Raw genomic sequence first — 23449 nt, 5'->3', positions numbered from 1 at the left:
AACAATATTATATACTATGTGGCCACAGTTTTGAATATATATTATTTGGTGAAAATACACACAATACTAAAATTGGAGCAAGAATGAATAGATTATCATATCTTTTGAGAATATATCCCATTCAGAGGTGGGTAGTAACCCGCTACATTGACTTTGTTACATTTACTTAAGCAACATTTTGAAAAATTGCACTTGTCAGAGTAGTTTTAATGCCACATACTTTTACTGAGTATTTTTGTTAGAAAGAAATGCAACTTTTACTCTTACATTTAATTTTATTCTGATCGCTACATTTATTTACATCATTAGTACGTAGCCTTGTTATAACATAAGTGACCGTAATAAAGTGCATCTTTGGTAGTACATGCTGTATAGCAGGGGTGTCAAATGTACGGACGGTTTTATCCAACCCGGATGAGTTTGCTAAGTATAAAAATGAGCCGAAATTTTTGAATGGAATAGACTGCTGTTCTAAATGTGTCCACTAGATGTCGCAATATCAATTCTTTGTATCTTTGTAGATGATGCTACATTTAAAAAAAATAACCACATGATGTTAGTGCACAAGTGGAGGAAAATGAGCAAACTACATAAATAACATCCTATAATTTGATTTTGATATATTATTTTTTTATCTTGATGGATTGAAAATTAACACCAATAAGTTGAATGATGAACATTATCCCATAATTTATTCAGAAAATATAAATAACGACAAATAAAGATAGAATACTATTAACCGCAACATATAAGTGTAAAAAGACCTCAACAACATTATGATTTGTACATTTTCAGAATGTGCTTGTTCTATTTTTAAAGAAAGAAAACAATCTGAAGTTGTCTTTATTTTTAAGTTATCGAGCCGTGATTTTACCAGTCCGGGCCACTTGGGAGTAGATGTTTCTGCATGTGGCCCCCCATCTAAAATGAGTTTGACACCCCTGCTGTATAGTATGGCTACACTAACACACACGCACACACACACACACACACACACACACACACACACACACACACACACACACACACACACACACACACACACACACACACACACACACACACACACACACACACACACACACACACACACCCCAACAACAGTTGTAGTGCAAGTATCATTAAAAAAAATAGCTACTAAATAAATGAGAAGTTACTTACCATTTACTCAGTACCTGAGTAGTTTTTTCACTAAATAAGTAATTATTTGGATGACTACTTTTTACTTTTACTAGTCATATTACTCTAAAGTAAGTACAGTATATGATATGCTTGTTGTAAAAATACTTTTTGTTTGTAAAGATAGTTACACGTTACTAATGTGGGTGCGAATGAAGTGAGTGTACCTGTCCTGCAGCCCTGAGGAGTAGAAGGAGAAGTTAGGTCTGGGGGAGGTGAAGGCCTTCTGAAAGCGTGGGGGGAGAGGAGGGCTGGGGGCGGGACTGGGCACGGAACCCACCTTAGAGCAGCGAGGCGGCACTGGGGGAGCGATCAAGTAGCGACATTCCTCTCTCACCTACATAGTCTCACACACACAGAAAAGAGAGCATCAGCAACACAAAAAGGTTGAGTGTGTGTGTGTACTGTTGCCCTATGTTCCGCTTGGTAAATGTCAAACTTGGGTGACCTTTACACTTCCGACAAAATACTTGACAGGGCTGTGGATATGGCAGACGAAATATCAGGAATTAGGAACACCTTGTGTGTCAGGCTATATTTCAGCTCCCATTTTGGTTCTGCTCTAAGCCGCCTTTAAACAAAACAAGCCTTTTAATTCAACCATACAAACATCCACGATTACTTATAAACAATTTTACGCAATTTTTTATTCAAAGTTACTACTCATTATCAAACTAACCTCTGCACCATTAAATCTTTTTTTGGGGGAAGAGGGGTACTAATTAAAAAATAAAACATTTTTCACTGCTTCTAAATTGAGGTGTCAAATGAGACAACATTAAATAAATACAAGACGTAGTAAATGGATGGATGGATGGATCTTTAAATAATTACTTAATATTTTGATTAGTATTTGAATGAAATACATACGTGTTATTAATTTAATGTAATCATTAATTAATTTAAATATTTAATTAACAATAATTAAATAATATAGAATTAATATTTAATTCCAATATCTAAATCATTGATTTCATTGTTTACATGTTTAAAAAATTAAATGTCTCAATCTTTGAATAATTACTTAAATGTATGATTAATTGTAAAATTAATTAAATACATAAATGTGTTAATTTAATTATTTCAATATCTAATTATTAATAAATGAACACTAAATAAATAATATAGAATTCATAATTAATGTATACATTTATATAAGTGGGTTCATTGTTTACAAATATAAAAAATTACTTAAATGTGTGATTAATTATATCAATTAAATACATAACTGTGTTATTGATTCAACGTATTTATTTATTTCAAAATGTAATTAATATTGAATAACAGTTAAACAAATAATATAGTTATTTAATTATTTGATTTCATGGTTTACATATTTAATATACTTAAATGTTTCAATAATTAATCTTTAAAGAAATACTCAAATATAATATGAATTAAATACATACATTTAATGTAATTATTTAGATATTTCAATATTTAATTTATATTAAATAAACAATATACAATAATATAGAATTTATATTATTTTAATAACTTTAATAATTTATTTGTTTACATCTTAAATGTGTCCATCCATCCATACATTTTCTACCGCTTGTCCCTTTCGGGGTCGCGGGGGGTGCTGAAGCCTATCTCAGCTGCATTCATTAATTATAATTGGTATTAAATGCATAAATGTGTTGAATGTGTCAATTTATTTTATGTAAGAGTAAAATATATATTAAAAGTACATAAATGTAATCAATTTTTTCAATACTTGAGTTTTTCATGAATTAATGATTTATTTCATGAACCTGTGTGTATCATGCGCATCGTGAATGTATGTACTGTCAAACTCAGCCATCAAAGTCAGTTAGCGAATCTAACAGGAATCTAGTTCAATGGTTGCTTTTAGGGATGTCCGATAATATCGGACCGCCGATATTATCGGCCGATAAATGCGTTAAAAAGTAATATCGGAAATTATCGGTTTCAAGATTATCGGTATCGGTTTCCAAAAGTAAAATTTGTGACTTTCTAAAACTCCGCTGTGTACACGGACGCAGGAAGATATACAAAGCGCCAATTAATCCTTGAAGGCGCTGCCTTTGCGTACTGGCCCAGCCACATACTATCTACGGCTTGACACACGCACCAGCGAATGCAAGCATACTTGATCAACAGCCATACAGGTCACACTGAGGGTGACCGTATAAACAAATTAAACACTGTTACAAATATGCGCCACACTGTGAACCCACACCAAACAAGAATGACAAACACATTTCGGGAGAACATCCGCACCGTAACACAACATAAACACAACAGAACAAATACCCAGAACCCCTTGCAGATGCTTGTTTTCATTTAGAAAAATCTACCTCTCACACATGATGACAAGGAGAAAAAGAATTAGCCCACTCTTTGAGCTTCATCTGTTGCACAAATAGACTAATAGTTTGGACTGAGTGAAGCTGTTTTATTTATGTTTTGTGCCTTTTTTCCCCACGCACTTTAAATGATTGCTGTGTTTTCTACTAGTCTAGACTGAAGCAGTTTTATTAATGTTCATGCACTTTAAAGGATTGTTTTTGTAGATGTTGTTTTGAGGCATGTTTAAAATAAAAAAAAATGCACTTTGTGAAAGTCAAAGTACAGTGTTTCCCATCATTGTAGTGGGTATCAGGATTATTTCAGGGAGAGCATGTCCCACATTACAAGCTGCTGTTTTGAGGCATGTTAAAAAAATAATGCACTTTGTGACTTCAATAATAAATATGGCAGTGCCATGTTGGCACTTTTTTCCATAACTTGAGTTGATTTATTTTGGAAAACCTTGTTACATTGTTTAATGCATCCAGCGGGGCATCACAACAAAATTAGGCATAATAATGTGTTAATTCCACGACTGTATATATCGGTATCGGTAATTAAGAGTTGGACAATATCGGAATATCAGATATCGGCAAAAAAGCCATTATCGGACATCCCTAGTTGCTTTGGTCTGAAGCCTGGAACTTTGGAAAACATGGCAGCTCAGGAGGATATACTCTTTACTTTTTGGGGAGTCCAGTGAGTTGAGCTCATACTTGCACCGTTTGGAGTGGCTTAATAATTAACATTTGCAGTTTGTCATAGATATCCTATGATATTTCTTTATGACGTTATTAATGACATCAGCTAGTCTCGGCGTATTTCGCTAACTGTTTAGACATTTGCCCATGTAAGTGCTGTTAGTTGACATTTGTCACGTTTCACAGCTGGCAATAGTGATTATGGATTATTAACATAGCAATATAACCAGGCACAACATTAATATTATAATTTATATTATTAACCTATCTAATGCACATATGTCTTCTGTTGTTATAATAATCAGTTTTGTGTTTATCTAATTTTTAATGAGTTATTGTGTTTTTTAGTTCGATAATATTCCAGCCTTTATTTTAAGCAGTGTAGCGAAGCCTGCTTCTTTTTTTTTTTTTTCTCTCATAAAATTGTCCTCTAAAGTGGTGGCCGTATAAACAAAACCTTTAGGTAAAGTAACATTTTTATGAGTTCATAAAATCATATGTAGAACATATTTTTATTGGGATCATATCTCCTGCCAGTTTTCGCTGTCCTTTTTTTTTGCCTTGTGTGGCCTTATGTTGTCAAGGAAACACAAATCCAATAATGGATACGTTTTATATTAATCAAATAGTGTGTGTACAATACGAGTATTGCAGTATGTATTTTACCTACAGCTATTATTTATATTCACAAAAGCAGATGTTAATTAAATGTTTGTCAACATAGTACTTTAAAATCAGTAGGTTTTGAATAATTAACTCACAGCATCAGACTTTGGAGGAACAGGAGGCGGAGCAGCCACTGTTGTCACCATGGTACCAAGGGAACCGTCCAGCGAGGACGCAGAACGGAAGGAAATAAGGTTTGCCTCCTTTCCTATGCCCTCTGCGTTCTGATTGGTCCAAAGTTCCTCATAGGGGATCTCCTCAGTGGTCCTCATTTCATCCTCAGTCCACTCAGGGGTCACGTACTCCCTTTCCTCACCTGGCCCCTCCCCCAGCTGAACTCCAAGAGAGTCCGTGCAGCGTTGTGATAGACTGTCCGAAACCCCGCCCCCGTATCCGCACATGGACAGCTGCTGCAGCGCTGGCGCCAACGAGTCCTGCGCCGTCACGCACGTGCGCGAGCGCCGTGGGCTCACACACTCCTCCGTCATGCACTCCAACTCCGGACGGGTTTCCCTCACGGCACGGGAGTAGGTGTCGGTGTCGAAGGCGTACCGCAAGAAGAGGCTCTCCAGCGCCGCCGTGTGCGCGGACGCCTCGGCCACGTTGAAGCGCGGCATGCAGCGCAGCAGCAGGAAGTGAGAGGGCGACACTTCCTGTTGGCGGAGGACCATGCAGAGCACGACCGTCTTGCTGACGATGTTGAGCAGCTTGTAGCGGTGGCCTTCTCGTACGGCGTGGCGGTCGTAAGGGTTTCGCGGCGGGCGTGACGGCACGGACACATTGACGGGGAGGCGGACCCTCTCGATGATGCTGCGGACCGTATGCTCTCCACCCAGCATGCCTTGCTCCAAAGGGGAGCGGGTGCAAAAGCGTCCACGGCAGGCAAAAGGCAGGCTGACGCTCTGATTGGTGCGATGGTTCATACACACCAAGCAGGGAGTCTTACCTGCAACACAAGCAATACAAACCAACTTAAAGACACAACCAACAAAAATGCAGTTCAACTACGTTTATAATTACATATCCATCCATCCATTTTCTACCGCTTGTCCCTTTTGGGGTTGCGGGGGGTGCTGGAGCCTATCTCAGCTGCATTCGGGCGGTAGGCGGGGTACACCCTGGACAAGTCGCCACCTCATCACAGGGCCAACACAGATAGACATAGACACCATTCACACTCACATTCATTTGGAAGTGAATTATTATTACCATTTTATAAGTTATACAAATATTTGTATTTACTAAAAATACCGTAAATTCCGGACTATAAACCGCTGCTTTTTTCTTACACTTTGAACCCTGCAACTTGTAAGACGGAGTGGCTAATTTATGTATTTTTCTTTGCTGGCGGCCATAGTAAAAATAATTTTGTAAAAAAAAACAAAACAAGCAAAAACACTGAGAGGGTGTTTTATTTATGCTATGGCACCATCTTTTGGACAAATTCGCTCACTGCAGAAGCTGCAGTTTCTTTCCATTTACCGGCAATCCTTTTTTTTTTTTTTTCAACCGGAGCATCGTTCAGTCTTTTAGCCGTTCATAGTGTTTATACTCATATGGATTCTTCATTCATCATTTCAAGCATTGTGTGCAAGTTTGACAAAATAACTAAAAACTGTCTATACTTAGTACACTGTCCTATGTGTGATGTGTGTAGGAGTGTTTAAATGTATATCGTAATGTAAAGACGCTAGCGTTGTTAGCATTAGCTAATATGCTAACATGTTTACGGGTGCCTGTTAGTATTATTACCTTACAACTGCATTATTTTTGTATTGTTTCTGTTTTAAAAATTGCTCAGTAAACTCATCTAAACAACAAAGCGGAGTTATTGAGTCTGTTGAGCTGATTGGAGAACTAGCTTCCACAGCTACTGGGTCCATGACGATTACTTCTGTTTTGTTTGATCCCCCGTTTTACTGCCGTGTTACAGGCACCGTTTGGAAACAATTAAGGTATAAACATAAACATTTACAGAATATTTCTGTGTATATAGCTCATTTCACAATGTATATATTTGCGGCTTATAGTCCGGTCCGGCTAATATATGGGAAGAAAAAATATTTTGTGGGTGCGGCTTATATCCCGGTGCACTCTATAGTCCGAAAAATACAGTAATCAGGTATAAACAACAAACCAAAAGGCTATATTGACAACTACAATTCAAGTTCAATTCAATATGTTCAATAGTCATGTGTTTTTATTCCAAATAATGTTCAAAGTTCATATGAAAAGCTAAGAATAGGTTTATAGGTCCAAGGGTAAAGAAAAGTGTTTGATAGCTCCTATCGCAGTTAAGACTATTCAAAACTGCTGATTAATTTAAAAATAAAACAAAACACAATAAAAGGGAAAAAAACTGTGAAAAAACAAATGTTCCTTAGATAGTATAAATAGTAAGGTCATTTTAAGAAATGAGTCTGTAATTATAGCGGTATAGCTCGGTTGGTAGAGTGGCTGTGCCAGCAACTTGAGGGTTCCAGGTTCGATCCCCGCTTCCGCCATCCTAGTCACTGCTGTTGTGTCCTTGGGCAAGACACTTTACCCACCTGCTCCCAGTGCCACCCACACTGGTTTAAAAGTAACTTAGATATTGGGTTTCACTATGTAAAGCGCTTTGAGTCACTAGAGAAAAGCGCTATATAAATATAATTCACTTCACTTCACACAAATCTGTCATGACAGCGTTTGAATCGAGGCTGGATCAGCGATTATCTCTATGTTGTGGTCCTAAAAGGACATAATGGAGCGTTTATGCCAGGGATTGGCCCGGTTATCCTGTGATTGACTGGTGTCCCCGGCTCTCACCTAAAGTAAACTGAGATAGGCTCCGACTCCTCTGTGACTCACCCAAGGTAATGTTCGTAGTATATAATTACTTCTATTGGGGTGGGGGTGTCACCCAAAGACAATGACAATGACAGCACAGACGCTATTTTTACCCAGACGTAAACATATTGTATGTCATCCAGCAGCCAATTTTTTTTTACCCGGAAATAAACAGTTTGCAGTTCCAAATAAATCTGCCATTTTAACCGGATTTATACGTCACCATGATTTATGGCACAATATGGATTTATGGTCTCATACAAGTATAGTTTTTAATAAACTATTTTTTTTTTCCAAGAGCATCATTGTTAGATAATACTTGATGCATTATTTGACTTACCCGACCGAGCACAAGGCGGTGTAAGTAGTAGGCTATGTAATGACACTTATTTGGGTGTATTGTGTGTGGAGGGGCCTAGCTTAGATCACATGGCCAATTACACCACAGAGCCCATTTTTACCCAGAAGTAAATGTCAAGAGGTATCAAACGGTGCGTCGTGGAAGACGCCAGAGTAGGGGTGTAACGATACACAAAAATTTCGGTTCGGTACATACCTCGGTTTAGAGGTCACGGTTCGGTTCATTTTCGGTACAGTAAGAAAAAAACAAAATATACATTTTCTGGTTATTTATTTACCAACATTTGTAAACAATGGCTTTATCCTTTTAACATAACAATAACATACATATACACACAGGGTCCATTGCCAGGGTTAATGCAGTAAACATATATAAAATAAAAACTAAATAAAATAAGGCTCAGAATTGGTGTCTTAACAAAACCTTTCTACATATAAAGTGCAACATTTCCACATATAAAGTGCAACATTAAACTGCTTAAAGTTGTTGCTCAGATTAAATAAAATGACAAAACTTTTCTTTTACATGCAAAAAGTGCAACATTAAACAGTTTCAAGTCAACTCAGCCTCAGATTAACTTCCCCCCCGCCCCAGCCTTTAACCCTGGGGACTTTCACTCAATTTTCATGTTTTTTGCCAGAAAAATCTGTTCATCCACATTGTCTGCAGAAAGAGCAGACCTGCTTGCAGTTAAAATGTCTCCAGCTGTGGAAAATATCCTTTGGCTGGGCACGGAGCTAGCAGGTATGTCAAGGTAGTGCCTGGCTAACTTGGCAGTAAGAGGATATATGGGCTCATTGTTCTTCCACCATAGAAGTGGGTCAAAATCTAGTTTGTAATGCAATATGGTCTTAAATGTGCTGCTATTAAAACACCAAAGGCATTTGTTATTGCTTTAGCCCTGCCTGACTCGCTGAGGAGAGGCTGCTTGAATGCGGTGGGAGCTGTGTTTGTTCGTCTTTATCTTCGTTGAAGCGATGTTATCCATTGTTGTATCGCACCGCGAAACCGAAATGTTCCCAAATGGGGGATCTTAACGAGGCAGGAGGCTCTGGCTTTTGCATGTTGTAGTAGCCCGGTCGCTGCTAGCATGCCGTGTGTTGTGCCTCAGTGTGCATTGTTTACACAATGTGCGGTACGCTACTTAATATGTCCGTGTAGAAACTCCTTCGGTACACCTCCGAACCGAACCGATTCCCCCTTACCGAAACGGTTCAATACAAATACACGTACCGTTACACCCTTACGTCAGAGTTCGTTGTTTTTTTGAGGATGCAGACGAATGAGGTAGCAGCGTGAAGTAAAAAGGCGTATTTATTACTTAAACAGAAAAAACAAAACAGAGCAGAAGGGAAGTGCTCTGAAGGGCCAGACTATGATGACAACAAAACAAACTGCTGAAACCCAGCAAAACACTCACAGGAATTGTGGAGCAGACGGCGTCCACAAAGTGTGTGCGTACAAGAGCTTGGCATCAAAGGATCGTCAATAGTCACCAGTAAACAGAGAATAATGTCCCGACAACAAAGGTAGCAAAAGGATCAACTTAAATAGTGCTAATCACAAGCAGAAAACAGGGGAGGGGAAGAAGTGCTTGAAGACATGCGTAAAGCAGTTATGAAAAAAACACCCACACAACAGGAAGTGCCACCAAATTAAGAGCACAGGACAGGAACAAAACACAACATAAGGCACGGCTGGTTACACATGTCATATCTAGAAGCCAGGTTTTTTTGTTTTTTTTACTCGTACACACACACATCATATCCGATCTCACCATTTTTGAAGTTCCAAATAAATCTGCCATAATTTATTTGACAAAAATTACATCATGATGATCATCTTAAGGATGTATGGTCACACATTACCCTGAGTAACTTGCTGTTGACACACTACATAAGAAATGCATGGCTATGTGAGATTATAGCCAGAAATCATTCTTACTACGGTTCTAACTTTTTTTTCCCCTTAAAAGTAAGTTTGTCTGTGAGTAAATGTTCCAAATAATCAGGTAATATATTTTTTATAATGTAAATAACCGGAATTTAAAAAATGGTTACGGATATGACGTATGTTTACTTCCGGGTTAAAATAGCGTCTGTGAACGTTGAACATGTTGTCTAAGCCCCACCCCCTTTGGGTGACGTCACCCCCTCAAGAGCCACCCCCGAGTAGGTGTCACTATATACTATTGGTGAAGAAAATAAATGCATTGGGTTTCTTACTTCGGGGAGTCTTTCCCAGGCGTCTCAAGAGTGCGCTCAGTCCTGTCCTTTCCTTAGTAGGCGAGGCACACAGAAGCTCCGCCTTCCCCATGAGTGACAGCTCATCTCCCGCCTGCAGAGTGAAGCTGTACGGCTCGCTGTCCTCGCTGAACTCCCCCGAGACCACCTGCACAGTTGTACACACGACACAGTAGAACATTTGAAAAGTGAACTACTATCTCGGGCCCATTCATTAGGTACACACAATCTAATGAGATCCAATACAAGAGTGGTCTCTGCATACTGTTCCAGATATTTTACTCATCCTGTCAAGGGTCACGGGTGAGCTGGAGCCTATCCCAGTGTTCTGTGGGTGAAAGGTGATGTGCACTACATATAAACAAAACTAGCAGTCACTCACTTTTACACCTATAGACAATTTAGAGTCTCTAACTAACGCAGTCCTTCTCAAATAGTGGGTCGTTTATACTCGTATGGATTCTTCATTCATCACTCTAAGCAACGTTTGTTAAGTTTTACACAATAACTAAAACCCTTTATACTTACTAGACCATCCCATGTGTGATGTGTGTAGGAGTGTTTTCATGCATATTTGTACATGCAATCGTAATGTAATAAAGCTAGCGTCGCTAGCATTAGCTGATATGCTAACACGTTTACGAGTGTCTGTGTTAGTATTATTAACTTACAATGTCATTCTTTTTGCATTGGGTCAGTTTCACAAATTCCTCAGTAAATTCCCTAAGACGTCACCGTGGAGTTATTGAGTCTGTTTAGCTGATTGGAGAGCTGGCTTCTGCAGCGAGTGGGTCCATGACGATGACTTCTGTTTTGTTTGATCAGACGTTTTACTGCCGTGTTACAGGCACCGTTTGGAAACAATTAAGATATGTAAATAAACATTTACAAAATATTTCTGCCTAAATAACTAATTTCACAATTTATATATCTGTGGTTAATATATGGAAACTTTTTATTTTATTTTTTTAAATTTAGTGGGTGCGACTTATATCTCGGTGTGCTCTAAAGTCCGGAAAATATGGTAATCTGGTATGAACAACAAACCATAAGATTACATTGACAACTACAATTCAAGTTATATCCAATATGTTCAATAATCATGTGTTTATATTCCAATGTCCAAAGGTTATATAGGAAGGTAAAAATGGGTTTATAGGTCCAAGGGGAAACAAAAGTGTTCAATAGCTCATAAGCCTATTCAAAACTGCTAAAAAAAAAAAAAAGAAAACATTAATTGTAAAAGACAATCTCCGGCTCATAGTCCGGTGCGGCTAATATATGGGAAAATATTTTTTTCTTCTAAAATTTAGTGGGTGCGGCTTATTAAGATTAAAGATTAAAGTACCAATGATTGTCACACACACACTAGATGTGGTGAAATTTGTCCTCTGCATTTGTCCCATCCCCTTGGGGAGCAGTGGGCAGCAGCGGCGCCGCGCCTGGGAATCATTTTAGTGATTTAACCCCCAACTCCAACCCTTTGTTGCTGAGTGCCAATTATATGTCGGTGCGCGCTATAGTCCGGAAAATACGGTAGTTTTATTGCTTTGAAGAAGACGAGCTGGGCTACATCAGCACAAGGTAGCATTGAGGTAAATGGCAATAGCATTTCAGGACATTCAGCGAGCAACTCTTTGATCCCGTTAAACATACCGTATTTTCCGGACTATAAGGCGCACTTTAAATCCTTTTTTTCCCCTCAAAACTCGACAGTGCGCCTAATGTAAGGAATACGTTTGGTTGAGCTTACCCACCTCGAAGCTATTTTATTTGGTACATGGTGTAGATGGCAGTCACACATAAGATATAAGTTCAGGCTGCACTATGATGGGTCTCAAGTAAACAACACCAACATTTTAAATGTTCCATTGAAAATATAGAACATTACACACGGCGCTCAAAAATCTATCAAAGTGTTTTAGTACGACTTTGGTAAGCTATGAAGCCGCACCGCTTGAAGGATTGTCGGCGCATTAAACATACGAGTATTATTAGGTGTGTGTATAAGGTAAGACATATCTGGCGTTTTGTTTCACAATATTATGTAAAAGCAACTTTTCTTACCTTCTGGTACCTGCTGATCTGTATTTGGGATCTGTATAAGTCCTGAAAAATTGCGCGTGTCCGCCTTTGTAGTCCGTGCCGACACCGTAGTCAATAAGCTTCTTCTTTTTCTCTATTTTCTTGTTATGTGACATTCATCCTCCGCTGTTGCCATTTCTAATATAAAGTAGTGTAAAGTTCTTACTTATATCTGTCAGTGAACTCGCCATGAAAGCGCTAAAACATACCGGTGTTGTGAGTTTACATTATTCACCCAAGGAACTTTAGTTATTACAGTTCCGGTCGAGCGCTTTTTCACGGGACACATTTCCTGTGTAGTTGTTTCCGGATGAGGAGATGCTGCTCCGTTATTGGTTTTAAAGGCCTACTGAAACCCACTACTACCGACCACGCAGTCTGATAGTTTATATATTAATGAGGGGCGGCGTGGCGAAGTTGATAGAGTGGCTGGGCCAGCAATCGGAGGGTTGCTGGTTACTGGGGTTCAATCCCCACCTTCTACCATCCTAGTCACGTCCGTTGTGTCCTTGGGCAAGACACTTCACCCTTGCTCCTGATGGCTGCTGGTTAGCGCCTTGCATGGCAGCTCCCGCCATCAGTGTGTGAATGTGTGTGTGAATGGGTGAATGTGGAAATACTGTCAAAGTGCTTTGAGTACCTTGAAGGTAGAAAAGCGCTATACAAGTATAACCCATTTATCATTTATTTATTTATCAATGATGAAATCTTAACATTGCAACACATGCCAATACGGCCGGGTTAGATTAGTAAAGTGCAATTTTAAATTTCCTGCGAAATATTCTGCTGAAAACGTTTCGGTATGATGACGTTTGCGCGTGACGTCACGGATTGTGCGGACATATTGGGACAGCATTGTGGCCAGCTATTAAGTCGTCTGTTTTCATCGCAAAATTCCACAGTATTCTGGACATCTGTGTTGGTGAATCTTTTGCAATTTGTTTAATGAACAATGGAGACAGCAAAGAAGAAAGCTGTAGGTGGGATCGGTGTATTAGCGGCTGGCTACAGCAACACAACCAGGAGGACTTTGAGTTGGATAGCAGACGCGCTACCGTGAGTATGCAGCTTTGGCTTCCAAACATTTGATCGCTTGCCTGTACGTGCGTGCCGCTATGTGCATGTCACGTACGTAACTTTGGGGAAATATATGTGCTGTGTGAACTTTGGGGAGGTAAACGGTACTTTGGGCTGTGGGATTGAGTGTGTTGTGCGGGTGTTTGATTTGTATTGGCGGGTTATATGGACGGGAGGGGGGAGGTGTTTGTTATGCGGATTAATTTGTGGCATATTAAATATAAGCCTGGTTGTGTTGTGGCTAATAGAGTATATATATGTCTTGTGTTTATTTACTGTATTAGTCATTCCCAGCTGAATATCAGGTCCCACCCGCCTCTCACAGCATCTTCCCTATCTGAATCGCTTCCACTGCCCTCTAATCCTTCACTCTCCTTTTCCTCATCCACAAATCTTTCATCCTCGCTCAAATTAATGGGGTAATCGTCGCTTTCTCGGTCCGAATCGCTCTCGCTGCTGTTGGCCATGAGTGTAAACAATGTGCAGATGTGAGGCGCTCCACAACCTGTGACGTCACGCTACTTCCGGTACAGGCAAGGCTTTTTTATCAGCGACCAAAAGTTGCGAACTTTATCGTTGATGTTCTCTACTAAATCCTTTCAGCAAAAATATGGCAATATCGCGAAATGATCAAGTATGACACATATAATGGACCTGCTATCCCCGTTTAAATAAGAACATTTCATTTCAGCAGGCCTTTAAATAAAGTCTGAATGTCATTAAAACAGTTAGCTCCATCTTTTGACACTTCCACTCCCGTCCTTGCACGCTACACCGCTACAACAAAGATGACGGGGAGAATACGCTGCCGAAAGTGAGCCACATAAATAAGACCGCCCACAAAACGGCGCATCCGGAAGCGACTGTCAGAAAGCGGCTTGAATATGATCTGTAAAACAATCTATGCAACATTTTGACCAAAGAACCACCATTACATGTTATGTAGACCTCAAGGAAGTGTTTTACATTTAGAAAAAAATAATAATAATATGACTCCTTTAATGCGCCCTATATTCCGGTGCGCCTAATATATGAAAAAAGATAAAAAATAGACCATTCATCTGCAGTGCGCCTTATAATCCGGTGCGCCCTATTGTCCGGAAAATACAGTATTAGTAAATGTTCCCCATGTTCAATGAAGGACGTGTCGTCAAAATTCAACAACAAAGTTGAGGCGTCTGCAGGAAGGCAGACTTCTTGTGCTGGATCTCACTGTGCGTGTGTGTACTTAATGTTTGGGCCAGTGAGTGCATACAAAGGCCAGTGTTTAAAAGTCTGAGAGAGAAGCAACAAGGGCATGAACCTTGACGCTGAAAGTGACTGTTTCCATGACGAAGACACGGTCGGGGAACACTGCAGCCACCTCTTCCACGCTGGAGAAATACTGGACCGGATCCCTGATGTCTCGGTCTTCATCCAACAACTTGAACTTCCCTGCAGAGACAACAAGGAGGTTATCGCCATGGAGCTGAGAAAGATAAGGGATAGAAACCAGGAGGTGGGGAAGAAGGGTTTCTGACAAAAACACCATACTTTGCTTAGGGTGACAGGGGCACAAAGACGCCTCGCTGACCTCTGACCTGGCACGAGCTCTCCAGCCAATCGACAGCCGACAGGGTTGGCATGGCAACCAGTAAAGGAACCCCATTCTCACGCAGAGCAGACACACATCACCATGGAGACACTTACACACGTTCACTTCCTCATCCCCTCCTCCATTTGTAAATCTTTCACACGCCGCGATGGGAAGCAGACTAGCAACGGTTTGTTTTTCTTTCTTGTGAAAGTTACCAATAAGACGAAGGTATCGACGTTGAACTAGTTTGCTTCATTGAAATGCGGCACGGAATGCCAAAGGATCTTTCTATTTCTTATAAGAGAGATGAGAACTTTTTTTTTTTTTTTAGTCTGAGAGGCAGAGCGGAATACCAAACCTCCTGCATCCACCGCCCTACTTCAGTCTTCCCTTCTCCCACCCCCGAACTTTCCATCCAAACACCTCCCTGGGTAGAAGGACACAGAAGAAAACCAGCTTCCAAAACGCCCCCCCCTGCGTCGAGTGATAAGTGACGGATCGAGCCCGGGGCCTGAAAATGACGACAGGGGATTCCACGAAAGGAAAACACGTTACCAGGCAGTGAGCCTGTAAACATCACTAAAAACATCAAAACGGGAGGTTGTCACGATTCTACCACAAATACAAAGGGCCTGATCTAAGGTTTGCGCGTACTAAAACATGTGCAAACTTGATAGAACACGCAAAGCTGATCTACTTGCGTCTCTTTAGTGAGCCAAAAAGGAGCGCAATCCATTTAGCGTGTCTGGAAGTCTGGGCTTCCCTGCTTAGGCTGCTGCCCCCGCGACCCAACCTCGGATAAGCGGAAGAAGATGGATGGATGGATGTCTTCATGTAAATGCGGAATATACAGTCATGGTCAAAAGTTACACTTGTAAAGAACATAATGTCATGGCTGTCTTGAGTTTCCAATAATTTCTACAACTCTTATTTTTTTGTGATAGAGTGATTGGAGCACATACTTGTTGGTCACCAAAAACATTCATGAAGTTTGGTTCTTTTATGAATTTATTATGGGTCTACTGAAAATGTGAGCAAATCTGCTGGGTCAAAAGTATACATACAGCAATGTTAATATTTGCTTACATGTCCTTTGGCAAGTTTCACTGCAATAAGGCGCTTTTGGTAGCCATCCACAAGCTTCTGGTTGAATTTTTGACCACTCCTCTTGACTAAATTGGTGCAGTTCAGCTAAATTTGTTGGTTTTCTGACATGGACTTGTTTCTTCAGCATTGTCCACATGTTTAAGTCAGGACTTTGGGAAGGCCATTCTAAAACCTTAATTCTAGCCTGATTTAGCCATTCCTTTACCACTTTTGACATGTGTTTGGGGTCATTGTCCTGTTGGAACACCCAACTGTGCCCAAGACCCAACCTCCAGGCTGATGATTTTAGGTTGTCCTGAAGAATTTGGAGGTAATCCTCATTTTTCATTGTCCCATTTACTCTCTGTAAAGCACCAGTTCCATTGGCAGCAAAACAGGCCCAAAGCATAATAATAATACCACCACCATGCTTGACAGTAGGCTTGGTGTTCCTGGTATTAAAGGCCTCACCTTTTCTCCTCCAAACATATTGCTGGGTATTGTGGCCAAACAGCTCAATTTTTGTTTCATCTGACATCACATGGACAAACATAAGACCTTCTGGAGGAAAGTTCTGTGGTCAGATGAAACAAAAATTTAGCTGTTTGGCTGTTGATTACCTCCAAATTCTTCAGGACAACCTAAAATCATCAGCCCGGAGGTTGGGTCTTGGGCACAGTTGGGTGTTCCAACAGGACAATGACCCCAAACACACGTCAAAAGTGGTAAAGGAATGGCTAAATCAGGCTAGAATTAAGGTTTTAGAATGGCCTATCAAAAGTGGTAAATGAATGGCTAAATCAGGCTAGAATTAAGGTTTTAGAATGGCCTTCCCAAAGTCCTGACTTAAACATGTGGACAATGCTGAAGAAACAAGTCCATGTCAGAAAACCAACACATTTAGCTGAACTGCACCAATTTTGTCAAGAGGAGTGGTCAAAAATTCAAGCAGAAGCTTGCCAGAAGCTTGTGGATGGCTACCAAAAGCGCCTTATTGCAGTGAAACTTGCCAAGGGACATGTAAGCAAATATTAACATTGCTGTATGTATTGTATGTATGCAGATTTGGTCACATTTTCAGTAGACCCATAATAAATTCATAAAAGAACCAAACTTCATGAATGTTTTTTGTGACCAACAAGTATGTGCTCCAATCACTCTATCACAAAAAAATAAGAGTTGTAGAAATTATTGGAAACTCAAGACAGTCATAACATTATGTCCTTTACAAGTGTATGTAAACTTTTGACCACGACTGTATACTGATTGTTTGAACGCCCACAATACTGGGAGGAGAAAGTCCACATAGACGTATTTAGCACAGGCAGTGTGATTTATCAAGACTAAAACTCTTCTGCGGCCGCTGTTTTTGGTCTCTATTTAGTACGTCTAGAAAGGACGTGCGTACTGGCAGAAAAGGCTGTGAGAAAGGAGGCGATCGCCGTGCTGCTCCATCCTACGTATGCTTGTCAACTAGGGAAATAACAATATGAACATTTCATATCACGGTTATCATTATTATCGTGGTATTGTTGAGTGTGCTCAAAAAGAACATACTATGTATGGGTTGTCCCGATACCAATATTTTGGTACCAGTACCAAAATGTATTTTCATATTTTTCTAAATAAAGGGGACCACAATAAATAGCATTATTGGCTTTATTTTAACGGAAAGTTTTATGATTAATTACACATTTGTTTCTTACTGCAATCTGAAGACAAATTTGTCCTTAAATAAAATAGTGAACATACAAGACAACTTGTCTTTTAGTAGTAAGTAAGCAAACAAAGGCTCCTAATTTAGTCTGCTGTCATATGCAGTAACATATTGTGTCATTTTCCATTCTAATATTTTGTGAACATTATGAGGGACAAGCGGTTGAAAATGGATTATTAATCTATTTGTTCATTTACTGTTAATATCTGCTTATTTTCTCTTTTAACATGTTCTATCTACACTTCTGTTAAAATGCAATAAGCCCTTATTCTTCTGTTGTTTGATACTTCACATTAGTTTTGGGTGATACCACAAATTTGGGTATCGATCCGATACCAAGTAGTTACATGGTCATACACTGCTCATAAGTCCTCATGTGTAATATTAAAAACATAATACAACATAATAAAAATAAAAAAAAGATTTTGTGTTGATAAAAGATGTCGATGTAATCATCTTAATTTCCCCTCGGGGATTTTTAAAGTACTTCTGATTTGGGATGATGTTTGATAAGAAATTATCGAGTTCGAGCCTATTATCGAATCCTCTTATCGAACCGATTCCTTATCGATCCTCTTATCGAGTCCAGATAGGTTGTTGTATATGGAAAAAAACACACAATATTTGGTTTAACAAATCACTTCACATTCTCTACTGCTCGCTACTATAGTATTACCATATCTGAGTTATTGTGCAGAAATGTGGGGAAATAACTACAAATGTGCGCTACATTCGTTAACCGTGTTACAGAAAAGATCAATTAGACTGATACATAATGTTGGATATAGAGAACATACAAACACTTTATTTATTGAGTCAAAAATATTAAAGTTCGATGATTTGGTGAAATTGCAAACAGCTAAAATGATGTGGAATGAAATGATGGAATGGATTAAGTAATGAAGTTAAACATTGTACTGATATGATCCACTTTAAGAGGTTGTTCAAATGAATAGTGCTTACAAAGTACAAAGAAGAAGAATTATGAGAAATACTTTCAACCTTATTGAAAATAAGATATTCTTCATCTCAGTATATTAATAATGACTGAATTAATTAATTGCATATTACAAAACTGTTGTATACACTAATTCACAGATATTTTATTTAAAAAGGTGAGTAAATGATTTATATATTTGTCGGATCATGTTTTGTTTAGTTATGTTCTGTTAGTTTTGGACTTCCTTAGTTGTTTTGTGCACTTCGGGGGTTTGTTTTAGTCACCATGGTTACTTATGATTTTCACCTGCCTTGTGCGCGCACCTGTTGCTCATCAGAGACTCTATTTAAGCCTGCCTTTTCCGGTCACTCGTCGTGGCTTCATTGTTTGCATTTGCAACAGTTACGTTGGCATTCTGCTTTTCGAGCTCATGATTCCTGTGCTAAAGTTACCTTAGCTTCTAGTATTCCTGTGCTAAGTAAGTTTTTGCTTTAGCTTTCCTTTTGTTTCGTTCCTGTCTGTTGTAATGTGTATGATTTATGAGAAATAAATCATCTCCTACCTGCACGCTTTCGTCCGGAGCCGTCAGTTTTGCGTCCCGGGAGAACGAACCGCAGCACGCTGCAACCCACCGTGACAAATGACAGAGCTACGTGACGTCATTTCTTGTGATGTCCTACGGGGCATTTCTTGTCGGGACGGGATTCGTTCCCAGGGATTCGAATAAAGAAGCAACTCTTTTTCTTTACTATAGTGGTCTCGATAACGGGTACCGGTTCTCAAAAAGGGATTCGAGTCCTAGGACTCGGTTCTTTTCTTATCGAACAACCGGGAAAACCGGGTTCGAGCATCATCCCAACTTCTGATTCTGATTGTAGTATGGACTAGATATGCCTCTTGTACTTGGTATCGTTGCAATCCATATCTGTGTAGACCCCCCCCTCTTGTTTACACTCAGAAGCGCTAGCTTGCTGTTAGCAGTGACTGTGAGGTATTGTGTTCTCCTTCGTGTTTAATGAAGCATGCTTTGCTATTCCTCGTCCTACATGGGTTTGATATTTGTACGCAACTTACTTTGTCGCCACGGAGGCAAGGATTAGTGATTTAGAAGTAGCGATAACACTACAGAGAGACGTTAGCTGCTAACTAGCGATTAGCTAGCTATGTTTTAGAGCACTGCTTGCAGAGAAGCGCCTCAGTGTTTATAGATCCACCTTTATTGTTAGGTGTGAAGCCAAAATACGTCCATTCTTCATCTTTTGTCTTTACACTGTTTCTGCTTGCAAGTGCTGTGGGTGCGTGTGTTGACTAGCATGCGTCGTGGCTTGTGTGCCAGCATTGTCACCGTGGCGCACATCATGTCGATGAAAAATAAAAGTACCGGTATTTATCAAAAGCAGTATAGCAACCTTTTGAATTAATTAGTACCGCGGTACTTCATTAGTACCATCTTTTGACCAAGTTAATCATTCTTTAGATCAGTGGTTCTCAACCTTTTTTCAGTGATGTACCCCCTGTGAAAAATTTTTTTAATTCAAGTACCCCCTAATCAGAGCAAAGCATTTTTGGTTGAAAAAAAGAGATAAAGACGTAAAATACAGCACTATGTCATCAGTTTCTGATTTATTAAATTGTATAACAGTGCAAAATATTGCTCAATTGTAGTGGTCTTTCTTGAACTATTTGGAAAAAAAAGATATAAAAATAAGTAAAAACTTCAAATAAACAAGTGATTCAATTATAAATAAAGATTTCTACACATAGAAGTAATCATCAACTTAAAGTGCCCTCTTTGGGGATTGTAATAGAGATCCATCCGGATTCATGAACTTAATTCTAAACATTTATTCACAAAAAAAGATATATTTAACATCAATATTTATGGAACATGTCCACAAAAAATCTAGCTGTCAACACTGAATATTGCATTGTTGCATTTCTTTTCACAGTTCTTTTTGACAGACATTTTAGTGAGGGTCAAACCATCATGGCATGGGGGAAACTCTGGGTTTATGGTAATGAATGGAATAGCCTACTTGATTTGATGTTCAGTTTATGAACTTACATTCATATTTTGTTGAAGTATTATTCAATAAATATATTTATAAAGGATTTTTGAATTGTTGCTATTTTTAGAATATTTAAAAAAAAATCTCACGTACCTCTTGGCATACCTTCAAGGACCCCCAGGGGTACGTGTACCCCCATTTGAGAACCACTGCTTTAGATAACTCAAATACATGGACACACTGTTAGAAACGCCACTATTTTGCATGTTTCTCCTGTGCCACTCATAGTGTTTTACTTTTTATATTACGGGTGTCAAAAATACATTTTTGAATGAATCACGATTCTTATTTGTAACTATTCTTAATCGATGAAGAAAAAAAAAAGAAAAAAATGTGTAAATGTTTTTTGTTTTTTGTTTTAAAATCTGTCCTGTCCATCCACTCAGGCAAATCATATCGTTGATGTAGATGCCCATATCTGCTGTACAGATTTATTTTAGAAAACAGAAGTGTTGGGATTATTCCCTTGTTGCCTTATTTGTATTAAATGTTTGGGTAGAATTTTATTCAACAAAAACAGTTTTCTTTTAAGTATTTCAAAATGTATCGGAGCTGTTTATCTAGGAATGTAGTGAATTATAGAACTGGCACCCAATGTTATTAAAAAAAGTATTGATTTTAAATCGAAAATTGTTTTGAGTTGAGAATCGATTCTGAATCGAATCGTTACCCCCAAAAATCGAAAATCAAATCTTGTGGGGCCCAAAGATTCACAGCCCTATTTTATATGTTTTAATTACAGATGTCCGATAATGGCTTTTTTTGCCGATATCCGATATTCCGATATTGTCCAACTCTTAATTACCGATTCTGATATCAACCGATACAGATATATGCAGTCGTGGAATTAACACATTGTTATGCCTAATTTTGTTGTGATGCCCCGCTGGATGCATTAAACAATGTAACAAGGTGTTCAAAATAAATCAACTCAAGTTATGGAAAAAAATGCAAACATGGCACTGCCATATTTATTATTGAAGTCACAAAGTGCATTATTTTTTTTAACATGCCTCAAAACAGCAGCTTGGAATTTGGGACATGCTCTCCCTGAGAGAGCATGAGGAGGTTGAGGTGGGGGGGGGGGGGGGTTAGCGGGAGTCTATATTGTAGCGTCCCGGAAGAGTTAGTGCTGCAAGGGGTTCTGGGTATTTGTTCTGTTGTGTTTATGTTGTGTTACGGTGCGGATGTTCTCCCAAAACGTGTTTGCCATTCTTGTTTGGTGTGGGTTCACAGTGTGGCGCATATTTGTAACAGTGTTAAAGTTGTTTAAATGACACCCTCAGTGTGACCTGTATGGCTGTTGACCAAGTATGCATTGCATTCACTCGCGTGTGTGAAAAGCCGTAGATATTATGTGACTGGGCCGGCACGCAAAAGCAGTGCCTTTAAGGTTTATTGGCGCTCTGCACTTCTCCCTACATCTGTGTACACAGCGGCGTTTTAAAAAGTCATAAATTTTACTTTTTGAAACCGATCCCGATAATTTTTAAACCGATACCGATAATTTCCGATATTACATTTTAAAGCATTTATCGGCCAATAATATCGGACATCTCTAGTTTTAATGGTTAAGCATTAATTGTTTGAAATAGTAGTTTGTACTAAAGCCCTTTAATATCTATTTGAATAAAAAGTGCATAACAAATAATCTATCATTATTATTTATTATTTCTGGTGGGCGTTGTGTCCTTCTCTGTTTAGTGGTCCTTGAACACATCGTAAAAACACCTCCGTCCAGTATTCCTCTGAGTATAGAACGATCACTCTGTTTTAAGTTGTTTTTAGTTGCTCAGACAGAAATGTGTTTATATACGTTTAGATTGGGGTATGTCGTCTCTAAATGGGGAAAGACGTTAATCCCAGACCAAGCCATCAATCTACCGTGCCTACATTTAACCAACCACGAAAGACACTACGCAATTTAAACCAATCAGAAACAACGTAAGGCGGGTCTTGGCGTCTCCCTTTCACGCACTTCAGCTGTACGTTGTTTCTGATTGGTTTGAATCGCGCGGTGTCTTTCGTGGTTGGTTAAATTTAGGCACACCTCAGATATGCACACGCAGATTGTATTACACGCATTCACTTCTGAATGCGCGCGTATTACCGCAGAAGTGTTGCAAAAGTCACGTGTAACTACAAAACCCAAAACCAGTGAAGTTGGCACGTTGTGTAAATGGTAAATAAAAACAGAATACAATGATTTGCTATCATTTTCAACCTATATTCAATTGAATAGACAGCAAAGACAGGATACTTAATGTTCGAACTTGTAAACTTTGTTATTTTTTGCAAATATTAGCTCATTTGGAATTTGATGCCTGCAACATGTTTCAAAAAAGCTGGCACAAGTGGCAAAAAAGACTGAGAAAGTTGAGGAATGCTCATCAAACACTTATTTGGAACATCCCACAAGTGGACAGGCTAATTGGGAACAGGTGAGTGCCATGATTGGGTATAAAAGCAGCTGCCATGAAATGCTCAGTCATTCACAAACAAGGATGGGGCGAGGGTCACCACTTTGTGAACAAATGTGTGAGCAAATTGTCGAACAGTTTTAAAAACAACATTTCTCAACGAGCTATTGCAAGGAATTTAGGG

General features: G+C 39.1%; 1 protein-coding gene across 1 annotated transcript in view; it reads right to left on the bottom strand.

Moving 5' to 3' along the window:
* Positions 1-23449, bottom strand: part of gareml (GRB2 associated, regulator of MAPK1-like) — a 63975-nt gene that overhangs the window by 4805 nt on the left and 35721 nt on the right. The window contains exons 3-6 of the mRNA XM_062034516.1: positions 14761-14891; positions 10278-10443; positions 4958-5808; positions 1347-1516 (exon numbers count right to left, since the gene is read on the bottom strand). Coding sequence (XP_061890500.1) covers positions 1347-1516; positions 4958-5808; positions 10278-10443; positions 14761-14891 — 1318 coding nt within the window. The remainder of the gene's footprint in view (positions 1-1346; positions 1517-4957; positions 5809-10277; positions 10444-14760; positions 14892-23449) is intronic.

This window comes from Entelurus aequoreus, linkage group LG23 (assembly GCF_033978785.1).
Source record: "Entelurus aequoreus isolate RoL-2023_Sb linkage group LG23, RoL_Eaeq_v1.1, whole genome shotgun sequence".
In the NCBI taxonomy this organism is placed as follows: domain Eukaryota; kingdom Metazoa; phylum Chordata; class Actinopteri; order Syngnathiformes; family Syngnathidae; genus Entelurus; species Entelurus aequoreus.
Note: the sequence above shows the minus strand (reverse complement) of the source record. Positions and strands in the feature narration are given on the sequence as shown.